Below are 12,906 nucleotides of genomic sequence, written 5' to 3'. Positions count from 1 at the left end.
AATATTATGAATAAAATAAGTCTTTTGTTTTTTCACATAGAATTCTTTTTTAGTCTTTTATGTTATTTTAGGCTATTAATTTATGAACAGATATATCATGATTGAATAATAAATAAATTGACATAAATGTGAAACACTTGTACACAATAATCAATCGATTTTGAATGTAGTAAGTGGTTTTATAATGATTAGATTAAAAGTCTTAATGATGATGTTTTATTTGTTAAAAGATTAAATTTTACATCTTCAGTACATGCATATTAAATTCATATTAAATATTTTAAGTTTTAATTAATTTTAAATTAAATGTAGTGATCAGTTGTTCCTGTATACTTAAAGAAATGTATTAATATATTAAAAGAACAAAATTTATATTTATAATTAGTATTATGAGTTTTATTTATTATATATTATTTTAGGTTATTTTGATAAATAATCATTTAATGATTAAATAATACGGAATTTGCACGTAATTAAAAGATATTTAATATTGGCAAGGCAGAATACAATTTTTGTGGAGTAAGTTGATATTTCATATTTCATATTTCTGCATTTTATTTTTTGGAATGCGTTTTGACATGTTGAGTTGTTTTTTTCCTGTAATGGAGTTTTTTTCCATGAGTTTAACAACTTAATTCAATTTAAAAACCACCTCTTATGAGTGTTGTTAGAGTGTTCAAGTAACAATGTTCAAATGTAATTCAATTTAAATACTACCTTATATAAGTAGTGTTATGATTCTTGTATATTATACACTATATATTGTTTTAGGTTATTTTGATAAATAAACATTTAATGATTAAATAATTTGATTAAGTAATACGGACTTTGTACTTAATTTAAAAAGCATTTAACAATTATTCATCTCAATGTTTCCTTTTATATATACAAGGTTATTATTAAATAAAAGTATATACATAGGAACTATCGCGTCAGTATATACATATTTTTTAGATTTGAATGATAGTATCTTAGTAGGTGATAATAATGTAATATTATTAAGTTAATATATAAAATAAATTTATATTTATTAAAAATGAAGTGAAATGTTAAAAATAAAGTAAAATGAATAGAAAATTAATTGTTGATGAATAAAAAAAAAAAGAAAAACAGTTTTATAGAAAATAGATAAAAATAATCATTAATTTTAAAAATTTTAATAAATAATTATATTGTAAAAGATAAAATTAATATTATGAAATGTGGATAAAAAAAAGAATATCTTTATATATTGTTATAGATACATACAAGTAAATTAAACATAAGTGAATTTAAAAGAATGTTATTTTCTTACTAGAATTGCCAAAGAGGTAATATTAAGGATAAGAGTATTATTTAGATAATTGACAGATAAATATTTAACGATTAAATAATATGTTGGGTTGTTTGAAAAAGAGAGCCGATACTTAATCAAGAAAATTTGGATCGAATAATAAATTACGAACTAACCTAACTTATATATAACATATGTAGTCTGCAATCTATATTTTTAAGCCAATGATTTTATAAGTTTTGTTTTCTCATTTATCTTCTAACTCATATTTACTCAACGGTGGAATTTAGACAAAAAATTTACGGGTGTGAAATTATATTTTTTAGGGTTAAATATGTTTTTGATCCCTCAAGTTTCAGTGAATTTTGGAATTAATCCCTCATCAAAACTTTATACCAATTTAGTCATTCATCTTTCAAAATGTGTGAATTTAGTCATTTTAACCAAATTTTGTTAAGTTTATCTGATGTTTCAAGCGCATTTCATGATAGTATTTAAGTTAACATTGAAGCAAAAATGTGTCAAACAGTGTAAATAATTTAAATACTATCATGAAATGCGTTTGAAACGTCAGATAAACTTAACAAAATTTGGTTAAAAGGACTAAATTCACGCATTTTGAAAGATGAAGGACTAAATTGGTCAAAAGTTTTGATGAGGGACTAAATCCAAATTTCGCTGAAACTTGAAGGACCAAAAACATATTTAACCCTATTTTTTATGTATCAATTATTATTTTTTAATTAAAAAAATCTTTATTCCATCTCTTCATTTCTTTTATAATTGAATTAAAACTAAAGTTTATTATAATATTTTTTTCAATATAGACTAGCAGAGTACTTGTTAAACAAATTTCAAATTTATTATATGTAACACTATAAATTTATAGAGCTTTTTTTTTTTTTTTTACATTTTTCTAATTTTTGAACTTATGAAATTTCTCAAGTTTAGTTAATGTAGATGCATTTTTTTTTTCATTTTCACTGCAAACCTCTCTCTTACAAAAGAAACAATACTTTTACCCTAAATCCTAAATCCTAAACCACATAAAAAAAATAGGTTGTTTCAAAAAAATAAAGTTAGAAAATGATCTTTAACTCCTCAATTTTAATGTGATGAAAATTGATTTTGAAAATAATGAAACATTGAGATTCAAAATTGAGATAGAAAGAAGAGGTGAGAAAGAGATTGAGGTGTGGAAGACATAGAAACAAAAAAGAAAAAGAAGAAAAACCAAAATGTTGTTTTCAAGTTTTAAAAGAAAATTCTTAAACTAACTTAACGTACATAATATATTATATTATTAGATAGATTTCGTTTTATGTTAATGAGGAAAATATATCGTATTATTTATTAGGAAAATATAATGTGTCAATTGTTTATCAGAAAAATATAGAGATGGTTTGATATCAATACATATTGTTGATATAATTTATAACAATATTTCTATTTACCATATTTATGTTTAATTATCATATATATTTATATCACTCTTTATTATAAATATATACCAAGTAATTACATGATAATAATTATTAACTTTTAATTTTAACCATTTACGTATAATTTAGTGGTTAAAATTGATTGTACTCCCCCTTTCAAAATTACAACTTTCCCCATGCCTCTATTACACACACCAATTTCATGTCTATCTCTTCCAAAGACAAATTAGATTCTTTAACTAATTATCATTTTTACTAAAAGAATGTGAATGGAACTAGCAGGTCATATCAGGGAATTTCTTTTGCGATGCACCAAAATATTTGCTTGGTTCTACCTTGTCATAGCAGCCAAATTCACCTCTTTCTATTTTATATAATTTCTTTCTTAACACATTGCACACTATTTATTCTCTACTTAGAACGCAGCCACATAAGAAAATGGCATTACTACGCGCTTCAGTTTTTCGACTATGGTGGCTACCAAACGCTGTTCAAATTTTCTACTTTTGTTAAAATATATTATGTTGGCTTACCAAGACCAGTCCTACGTTTTTCTACAACTTCTTCAACCAGCATAGTACTAAATAAATAATTCACATAACTTATGGCAATAAGATAAGGTTTTTGACCTTTCCAATTCTAATAAACTAGTTGCATGAGAAGGGGTCATATCCCACATAGTGGACCCTTATGAAAAAGGACCAGTTTCCAATAGAAATCATCAAACATTCTAGTATTTATGTTCCAGAAAGGAACCAGATACGAACTACTCAAACATAGGTTAGGCCAATTCAAAACAAATAATGACTGTCAAACTCATATTTATTATTCTGGGGACGATTTCATTTATATCTGACAACAAACATTATCTCACACAATAAACTCTCAACTCTGCTACTATAGTCGTTTACTCATATAAGAGTCTTTTTTGATCACAAAATCCTTGTCATTCTTCACCCCTTTTTTACACATAAACAAGGTATCACCAAATTCCATTCATAACACAACATGGGTCTGCTTGGAAAAAGCTTCACTTCCAAAATGAAAAGCATCACCACACTTGCTGTTTCTAGGATTGTTATCTTGAAGAATCAGCACAAAGCTCGAGCATCTTATGCTCGCTCTGATGTTGCTCAACTCTTAAACCTTGGTTACCATGACCCTGCTCTGCTTCGTGTAAGTTATTGCTATCAATTCTCTTCTGAGTTTTTATTACTGTCCTTGTCCTTGCCTTCAGAATAGACTCATCAACACTGTTTTTTATGTTTTGGAATATGTAAAAAGAATTTTAATAATACTAATATCAGTATATATTTAATGTTTAGCAGATGAAAGTAAAAAAATCAATAAAGAATCTGAACTCAAAACTATTCTCTTTTTCTCTTACACATAAATATATTGAATTTATCTTTTACTTGTTAACAGGTGGATCAATGGATAATAGAACAAAACATGTTGGAGGTGTTTTCTATGATAGAAAACTATTGTAATTTCCTGAGAGAAAGAGCTGAAGCTCTTGAAACCAACAAGTAAGTTTTCTTCTCTCCTTGCTTGTACAGCTGTTGAGTGAATCTTGAAGAAACACCAAACTGAAGTGGTGATGAATTATTTAACGATGCATGCATTTCACTGTCTTAATTTGCTAATTTAGCATTTTTTGAACATGTGTAGGGAGTGCCCCGTTGATCTCAAGGAAACATTATCTAGCCTTATCTTTGCATCCTCAAGGTGTGGAGATTTTCCCGAGCTGCACAAGATAAGAGAGATTTTAACATCAAGGTTTGGGAAAGAGTTTGCAGAACATGCTGTTGAGTTGCACAAAAATAATAGAGTGAACTCTAAGGTGCTGATCAGTTATTGCACAGAGAACTCATTTCAAGAGAATTTTCCATTATTCTGATAACTTTTGCTTGGTTTGTGTAGATGATACAAAAGCTTTCACCAAAACGCCCCACCATGGAAATCAAAATAAAAGCTCTGAAACAAATTGCTTCAGAAATTGGAGTTACTTTGCGTTTGGAGCAGGAGCCTGTATTGATAAATAAAGTAAGAGCACCTTGTCTCAAAAAGAAATCACACTATGCACTGAACTGTGATATTGACACTGAAACCAATTTTGTTAATCTATTTCAGGACAAATTGAATGTTGAACGAAGACAAGATGAACGTGAGATCAGAAAAAATAGTGTTGATGATCATCACCATAAAGTTAATATCCAAAATAATCCAGAAAAAATAATTCAGCATGAGCTTGTATCTAATAGGAATGAAGAAAGGAAGAGACACACTGATACAGCTGCTGCAGCTGAAAAAGCCTTAGAATCAGAATCTTTTGAGATTGAAGTTAATAAACACTCAAATCATGCTATTGAACTAAAAGCATCGGAAAGGAGGGAAATTAAAACACTTGCATGGGAAGACTTCCAATTAAGTCTGAATCCAAGAGATAAGATGACAGCAATATCAAAGAATGCAGTGTTAATTTCCGAGGAACATGCGGAGGAAGCAAATAGAGAGGATAACAATGATCACAACAGTAATTCTGATGCAGCCACAGAAAACGAACACTTCAAATCCAACGAAGAAAGAGTTTACGCTTCTTCCAACGCTATAAAATGGAATTCACAGAGGTCTCAATCTGATCCCACTCAACATCCTTTGGCAGCAAGACATGTGATGGAAACTAGGAATCCAACACAATTTCAAAAGCAGATACATACCCATCATGAACATGTGGATTGGAAGATGATGTCAGTGAGGAGTAGATGATCAAAAGGTGACTAACAAGTATGGAGGATTGGAACAATTTTTTTTCTTCAAAAGTGTACAAAAGGAAAAACCTCAAGTGAAATAAAATAATAAGCCAATTTGTAAGGAAAGATGTTTCTCTTTTTATCTGCAAAAAATATATAAAACGGAAAATACTTAGAGAGATGTTGCAATCCTTTTACATAAACAGCAGAAGGAAGCATAGAAAAACATGTTAAAAGATATAAAATAAAAACTACAAAAAACTGTGTCAGAGAGAATCGTACTCTCATATTCTATCATTTAAACAAATCCCTACTCAACTTATTTAGTCACTCTTTGGAACCTATTAAAACCTACACAACTCTTTGTGGTTCATGTGTTCAGCTGGTTTTATTTCCAGATTCTGCAGAACACGAGTGGGGAGTTTTAATAACAATATCTCATCATTATTCATGTTATTTGGAGTGAAGATGAATCAGTAGAACGAAAAATAGAAGCAATCAAATTCCAGTTAATTTTTATCTGTCAAGTTACCCTTTTAGTCGCTGTATAAGCAACAGAGATCTTTACAAATAGGTCCTTCATCTCATAGAAAATATTTGTGAGCAATACAACGATCAATGAACAAAGTATTAATCAGGGTTAAGGGTGAAACATCCATCCTTGTCAAACACAAAATGAATCGTAAAAAAAAGAACACAGGATGCAATTTCCCTTCGAAATTAATGAGACAACAACTCAACTTCAGAACGTACTCCTGACTCCCGAGTCTTTATTTTCTTCTGATAATGTGTGAACATGACTAGGTCCTCAAAGAGAGATCCAAGTATCTAAGCTTATTTTTTAACCCAAAAGGTTAATGGTAAAATAAAGCAGTGACACAGAGGCTTGCAATTAAAATTTACTCATTGAAATAAAATAACTTAATAAGTTAAACAATTCACTCAGTCCTTATTCAAGTTTTAATTTCTACACTAGAAAACAATAAGCTTTAGACCTTTCAAAGCCTTTTCAGCAAAGTTCATTACCGCAAGAAAGATTTTTACAAACAGAATGCCTTCTCTTGAATTAGAGAGAGGGGCCAAAACCAAGGCAGACAACATGTAAGGACTACAACTCACAAATTTATCAAACAAAATCTAAAACTCCATATTTGTACAAGAATCGAGAGAACATTTTAACTAATAAAATGTGACAGACAGAAAACCAAAGGTGGAGAGAACTTTGGGATAAGTTGATTAATAGTAACATTAGTTAAACACATGTCGGTATACAAAACCAGAGAAAGAACATACAACAGAACAACATGAACATTAAAATGAGAAACATCTTATTATTACAAAACATCACCGATTACCCCAACCCAATAATACAAGAGCAAAAAATGTTTGAAATATGTTCGAAAAGCAGAATTGAGGTCAGGATAAGTTGCCACCACTCTGCTGCCACAAATTGATGATATCAGTGGCTTGATTGAGTAGAATAATCATCTGCTTTTGGGAGATCCAAGGCTTGCTTTCAAGCAACTCCTTGAGCTCTTCCCAAGCATCTTTTCTGGGCCAAAAGTAATACGGGCTCAGGGGAATGGTGCCATGCCCCGGTATCGTCTGGTCAAGTGCAATTCCAATGTTCTTCTCCATCCAAATGAACTTCAACACAAGTCTCGGCTTCTCTGGTGCCTTCACAACCACTCCAAGCTTCTATTAATCACAAAAAGAAACATAAATAAGAGATTTTTTTTTCTAATTGTAAAAGAGTGCATAAATGAGAGAAATTGAAAGCATTATTTGAATGTTTGGGAAAGAAAAGTGAGAAGAGAACCTCGGGTTGGGGAGTGGGCGGGGCTTCTTCTTGGGCAACGACGGTTTCCGCGGCGGAAGCGGCGAGGGTGAAGCGCGTGAGGGTGGTTAGAGGAGGCCGGTGGGAGCGTGAGAGGGGGAAGGAGAGAGAGGGTTTGAATTTGACGGAGGGAAAGGTTAAAGCTTTGGAATTGAAGGTTGGAAGAAGATTTGGGTGAAGAAGTGCCATCGATAAGGTCTTAGTTTGCTGATGCTACACTCACTCTCACACTCACATTTCAAAACAGGCAACAAGATAACACCCGACCCGTTTTCTGCCCCATTGTTCCTCGGTCACCCCAAATTTCTATACGGGTTTTCATTTTAATATAAACCTTTTTCTTTTTGTTTACCAAATTTCACTTTTCCTTTTTAATATATGTAAATAGTTTTATCATTAAAATTGAATTATGAACTATTTTCAATACGTTGCTAAAGTATTAATTAAGATAAACAAAAGTAGATAATTAATATTAAGAAATATTTTTTGTCTTTGGTCGCAAAACTTATCAACACGGCCTACTTTGAGAAAGAATATCTAAAGGTTCCCTCGTATATTTTATGATAAAATGGAATACAATTTCCATATACTTGTTAGTGAACAAAATGGAATGAGTTAGGATTTTAGTATTTAAATCTTTCCTCTCAATCAAAGACACGAAAAAGTAAAAAGAAATTATGTAACAACAATAATGCTTGTATAAATTAAAATGGCCATGATTCCAATCTGTTTAATTTTAATATAAATTAAATGACATATATTCACATTTTCTATTCATCACAGATTATGAAAGATTAGAAACGGAATGTTAAGTATGCTTTTAGAACGTTTAATGCTAAATTACTAGGATTTGGATTCCCCGTAGTTGAATTACAATACACATGAAAATAAATGAATAAAAGGTGAATGTCAACATTTTTGAACTTTGGGTCCCAAATGAAGTGAGCTAATTTCACCATAATCTTCTGAGTGATATTCATACTACTTGAGCAACTCTTGAACCTGTTTTATTACTTTAGTCCTAAAAATATTTAAAATACTATACACAATATCTTACGAAATAAAAATCATCTTCTAATAATACCTTTTAAATATTTTTTAAGTCCTAAAAGAAAGAGCCAAGACAATAAAGAGTCAAGACCATCTATGAGGTGGGACAAAATCTTACATACTTACATGACCAAAATTATTAGAAATAATCTCATCACGAATATTCTTAACAACTGGCATATAATATCACGTCCAAAAAGACTTGATAATACGAAGAGATAAAAGTTTTTCTTTTCTCCTCTGAACATTAATAATGCGACAATAAATAGTTAAAAAGTTGTCTTTGTAAATAAAATTCAATAAACATTCATACAAAAGTAAGATATAAACATACAAAAATAAACTTCTTTCTCAAGATGAAATTAACTTATAATTTTAATTTATGAAAGAAACTTTTCTTATTTTCTGATTTAAGGCATCTGATTTTCATTTCAAGTTTGTAATGGAATTCGGCCCATAAGTCGCGGTACCAGTGTTCTTTGTTCTTAAGTATATATGATCACAGATTTCTATTATCATCATGAAGCACTCAGCAAGGCCAAAACGTTCCCTAACACATTATTTGTACATAAAGCTGGTTGAAACTTATTATTAGCACTAGATTAAATATCATTCTTCGTTTTAACACTTTCAAGCTAAGTAAAAAGCTTGATTACAGACCAAAACAGTGAATACACCCAAAGTATTGTTGTGGTACAAGCAATGAATGAGCTTTAGACCTTTGATGGCAAGTTGGCTTCACCCTCCTTCTTGCTCTTGTCAGATTCAAACTTATCAATTGCTACCTGCAGTTCATCAGTGCCTCCAACAGCCCTCATGGTGTAGAAGTAGGCACCAAAGACAAAAGCTGTCAAACCCCCAGCAACTACAAAATTCTTTGCCTTGGGTGGAAGGCTCCTATATCCTAAAAGTCCAGCCATCTAGGTAAATGGAGAAAAAAAAGGTTAGCATAATTTCGCACAATATAAACACAGATTCTAAACTGTGATGCTGAGGGTAATGCAAGCAAACAAGAGGTAAACATTTCCACAAACAAGCGATGAACGGAGCAAGCTAACGATGCCAAAAACACAATGATCGAGAACGAGTTAAAGTGAGTATTTCCAAAAACAAACTACGGCAAAGCAATTGAAATAGTTGTAGAATGGAGCGTTTTGCTTCGACATATTTATCAGATTCTCAGAAAGCTTTTGAAATGCCCTATAAGTAACCTAAAGACATCAGTGTAAGAAATTAACTGAAAAACATGAAATGAACATTGCAAGTTTTTTTTTTCCATCAAATTTTAACACAAAACAGTAATAGCTTCAATTAACACAAAACAAATGCCCTCGCAGTCACCGGCGCTCGCTGCCCTCGCAGTCAGCGATGCTTAGCCTCTGTTTCTCTACTTTTTATTTTGCTCTCTACCTCTGTTCCTTTTAGGGCACCTTTTACTGATCTGGTTTGCCTTGGTTGTTCTGCTGGCAGCTCGAGTTTTAGAGTCTAAAGCCTAAATCTCCATATACCTATTGTAGATTTATATTTGTTTTCACATAGTAGGACATAATAAATTTTCTCAACAGAACAGGATATTAAGAAGAAAATATATATCACACATGAAGAGTGGACTTAGGTGTTCAATGTGAAATCCAAATCCAGAAATTGAGCCTGAAACATTCAAACCCCAGCAACTACCAAATTCTTTGCCTGAGGTGGAAGGTTCCTATAGGATTCCCATATCCTAAAAGTCCAGCCATCTAGGTCGAAGGGGGAAAGGGTTAGCATGATTTCACACAGTACAATTACCCTTTGTTGATGCAAGTGCAGAATAAATAAATAAATTCTGAGTTGTGATGATGAGGGGAATGCGAAAAAACAAAAGGCAAGCATTTCCACAAACAGAACGAGGGCAGTCACTAAACTATTGAAAGAATATTAAAGCCATATGCATTGATTGAGAGGTGGCTAGATTGTTTCATCCAACAGAAACAATTTTAGTGGGTACTACTCATACTTCTTTCAATTGAAGAGAACCTTTCAATTTTAATCAAGTTTCAATTATATGATATGAATCAGCCAAAACTAGCAATATCAAAATTAGCAGAAAGGATGAAACCAAAGAAAGAGGGAGAGAGAGCGAATTCGCATTACCTTATGGAACAAAAGAAGATCCTCCGATTCACTTCACTTCTTTGGATTTGTGAACACAGCACAATGGATACTCTTCCTTTTGTGAAGATGAAAGAGCGCAAAACAGACCTTCGTGAATGTATTTAAGTCTATAAAGCCTAATCTAGAATAAAATTTTAATTTTTAAAAAACAATATAAAGTTTTCACAAAAATAAAAATCTAACGAGTTGCAATTTTCAAATACAAAAGAAATTTACAACAACAATAATATTTAACAACTATTTTCTTAGTTTTATTTAACTATTTTATTATGTTATTAAAAAGAAACTTTTCAACAATAATACACAGTTAATTAGATTGTTTTCTTTTTCTATTATTAATTAAATAAAGTTATAATTAACCCCCGATAAATGAAAATAAGCACGAAAATTTTATTTAAAGAAGTTAAGAAACCTATGCAACGAAGTATTGGTTATTGATAATTTAGAGAGTTCTTTTTTATCATAAAATATTAGAAGTAAACATGCATCTGGATTCAAATTCCAATTTAGTTTAATTTGAGCTAATGAAATTCGAATTAAATGAAATTAATACAGTTCCATTTTAATTATATTTTTATGCAGCGACATAGTTAAGTTCTAAATGAAAATAATTAATATTAAATTATTATTTCACGCTAACCCTTAAATAATTAATATGAATTACGTAAAAAATAAAATATACGAAAGTTGAATTTTTATTTAAAACAACTTTTCTTTTTCATTTTCTCTTCAATAAAATAATAGATCGTAATCTGTGTGTTTCTCTACTCCGTTCTCATTCTTCTTATTTAAAGATGTTATAAGTTCATAACGACGGTTTAGCGATTAAGTTGAATTATTCATACCATATCGTTTATATGATAATTGTTTTTATATTTATTTCATTTCAAGAAATTCTTAATTATATTTCTTTTTTTTCTCCTTCTTACTCGGTTGGTCAAGTGCATACGGATAAATGCAAAAATTAAGCTCGTTGCTTTTATAACAAGGGCAAAAATAAAAGTAATAATTGTCATCGTTATAAGAATTAAATATTCATTAGGCTTTTTCTTCAAACTGCAGTAGATGAAGAACCTGTTATATATACACCAGACCTCCTCCTGGTAATTGGTTTCAAATCCTTTGCCTGCGCTCCCTTGTATGAGTAATATTAGAAAAGATATTTGATACATTTTGTACAATTATTGAATATGTAATATTACTCATAAAAAATCAACGAAATGAAACTTTTATTCTTATAAAAGTTTAATAGAATATTTAGTCCTTTAGTATTGTAAAACAATTTTAATTTAACGTTCATATATCATGTAACCAGTAGACTAGACTTGCTTAATTTTGAAAAAGTAGATGATTAAATACGCTATTAAATTTTTATAGGGATCAAAGTTGCAAATTCATGAAAAAGATGCAAAAATAATGTATTTAAGTCTTAACTACATTTTCATAATACTTTTAATGAAAACTATTGTTAAGGGAAAACCAAAGCCTAGATACAATAGACTCCAGCCAGGACACATTCACGTACTTACAAAACCCAAACATTTGGAGATCAACCACACCCTAACAAATCAATAAACATCAAATAAGTGAAGGTTTGTAATGTATTCAGCAGTGCATACAGTTTTCATTTAAAGTTTGTAATGCTGAGTAAAACACTTTATCCCAAAACCAAAACAGTGAACATCCCCAAAGTATATCATTGGGTAGAAACTGGAATGTAATTCTATAAATGCAAGAACTATCCTTATGAGGGTGCTTCATAGGACTAAATTCTACTAACAAGATATCACAGACCTCAAAACAATTGCGGAGCTCCAATAGATTCCAAAACTCTTTTCTCAAGTATATCTTCATCAATCCACATTGAACTTTGTCGGCGCAATAACTCTTTCTTATCTTCTTTCTTCTTCGCATGCATTTTGACTTTCATCCTCCAGTTTTCAAGTTTCTCAGCTCTTTCTTTTAACTGGTTCACAAATTTAAGATATCAATCATAAAGAAGACAATAAACTAAATTAAGACGCCCCTGCCCGTGTGTTTGGTTTCTCTTATTTTAAAGAAACAACCACTCATATTTAGCAGACTTTTGAAAAGCTTTTGAAATGGCCCAAGAGTAACCCAAAGACATGAATGTAAGAAATTTAACTGAAAAGTATGAAATGAACATTGAAAAGTTTTTTTTTTTTATCAATGTTTAGCACAAATTCATAATAAAAACGGAAAACAATATAAATAGTTTCAATTGCATAACAGACTTGAATCACAGATTTGCAGCAGAAACAAAAAATTAAATATTTCATCAATTGACAAACAATTGCAGTAGAAAGAACAAAGTATCCAAAGAGAGAAATTAAGAGCACATATTATAGTCAAGACTAAGCTCTTTACCACTAAAAT

General features: G+C 30.4%; 3 protein-coding genes across 4 annotated transcripts; 1 reads left to right on the top strand and 2 right to left on the bottom strand.

Moving 5' to 3' along the window:
- The first annotated feature begins 3,520 nt into the window (after positions 1-3,520).
- LOC114184194 (uncharacterized) lies at positions 3,521-5,594 on the top strand. Its single transcript, XM_028071466.2, has 5 exons — positions 3,521-3,891; positions 4,141-4,244; positions 4,387-4,558; positions 4,639-4,761; positions 4,849-5,594. Exons 1-5 carry the CDS (start codon positions 3,724-3,726, stop codon positions 5,482-5,484), a joined length of 1,203 nt encoding a protein of 400 aa, XP_027927267.2. The 5' UTR covers positions 3,521-3,723; the 3' UTR covers positions 5,485-5,594.
- A 1,085-nt stretch (positions 5,595-6,679) lies between these two features.
- On the bottom strand, positions 6,680-7,535 carry PSRP3/1 (Ribosomal protein PSRP-3/Ycf65). Its single transcript, XM_028071073.2, has 2 exons — positions 7,288-7,535; positions 6,680-7,166 (listed from the first exon to the last, which is right to left on the bottom strand). The coding sequence occupies exons 1-2, from the start codon at positions 7,492-7,494 to the stop codon at positions 6,885-6,887; spliced, it is 489 nt and encodes a 162-aa protein (XP_027926874.2). The 5' UTR covers positions 7,495-7,535; the 3' UTR covers positions 6,680-6,884.
- Positions 7,536-8,913: 1,378 nt separating this feature from the next.
- LOC114184072 (cytochrome oxidase assembly protein) lies at positions 8,914-12,475 on the bottom strand. Of its 2 annotated transcripts, none has more exons than XR_014994844.1 (2): positions 10,489-10,695; positions 8,914-9,275 (listed from the first exon to the last, which is right to left on the bottom strand). XR_014994844.1 is itself a non-coding variant. In XM_085672920.1 (2 exons), exons 1-2 carry the CDS (start codon positions 12,421-12,423, stop codon positions 9,069-9,071), a joined length of 327 nt encoding a protein of 108 aa, XP_085529046.1. In that variant the 5' UTR covers positions 12,424-12,475; the 3' UTR covers positions 8,914-9,068. The 2 variants fall into 2 exon arrangements, 1 of the variants encoding a protein (XP_085529046.1); XM_085672920.1 differs by lacking the exon at positions 10,489-10,695 and adding an exon at positions 12,304-12,475.
- Between the last annotated feature and the right edge of the window lie 431 nt (positions 12,476-12,906).

The sequence above is a fragment of the Vigna unguiculata genome, chromosome 5 (genome assembly GCF_037176805.1).
Source record: "Vigna unguiculata cultivar grain cowpea cultivar isolate G323 ecotype 2 chromosome 5, ASM3717680v1, whole genome shotgun sequence".
NCBI classification, from domain to species: Eukaryota; Viridiplantae; Streptophyta; class Magnoliopsida; order Fabales; family Fabaceae; genus Vigna; species Vigna unguiculata.
Note: the sequence above shows the minus strand (reverse complement) of the source record. Positions and strands in the feature narration are given on the sequence as shown.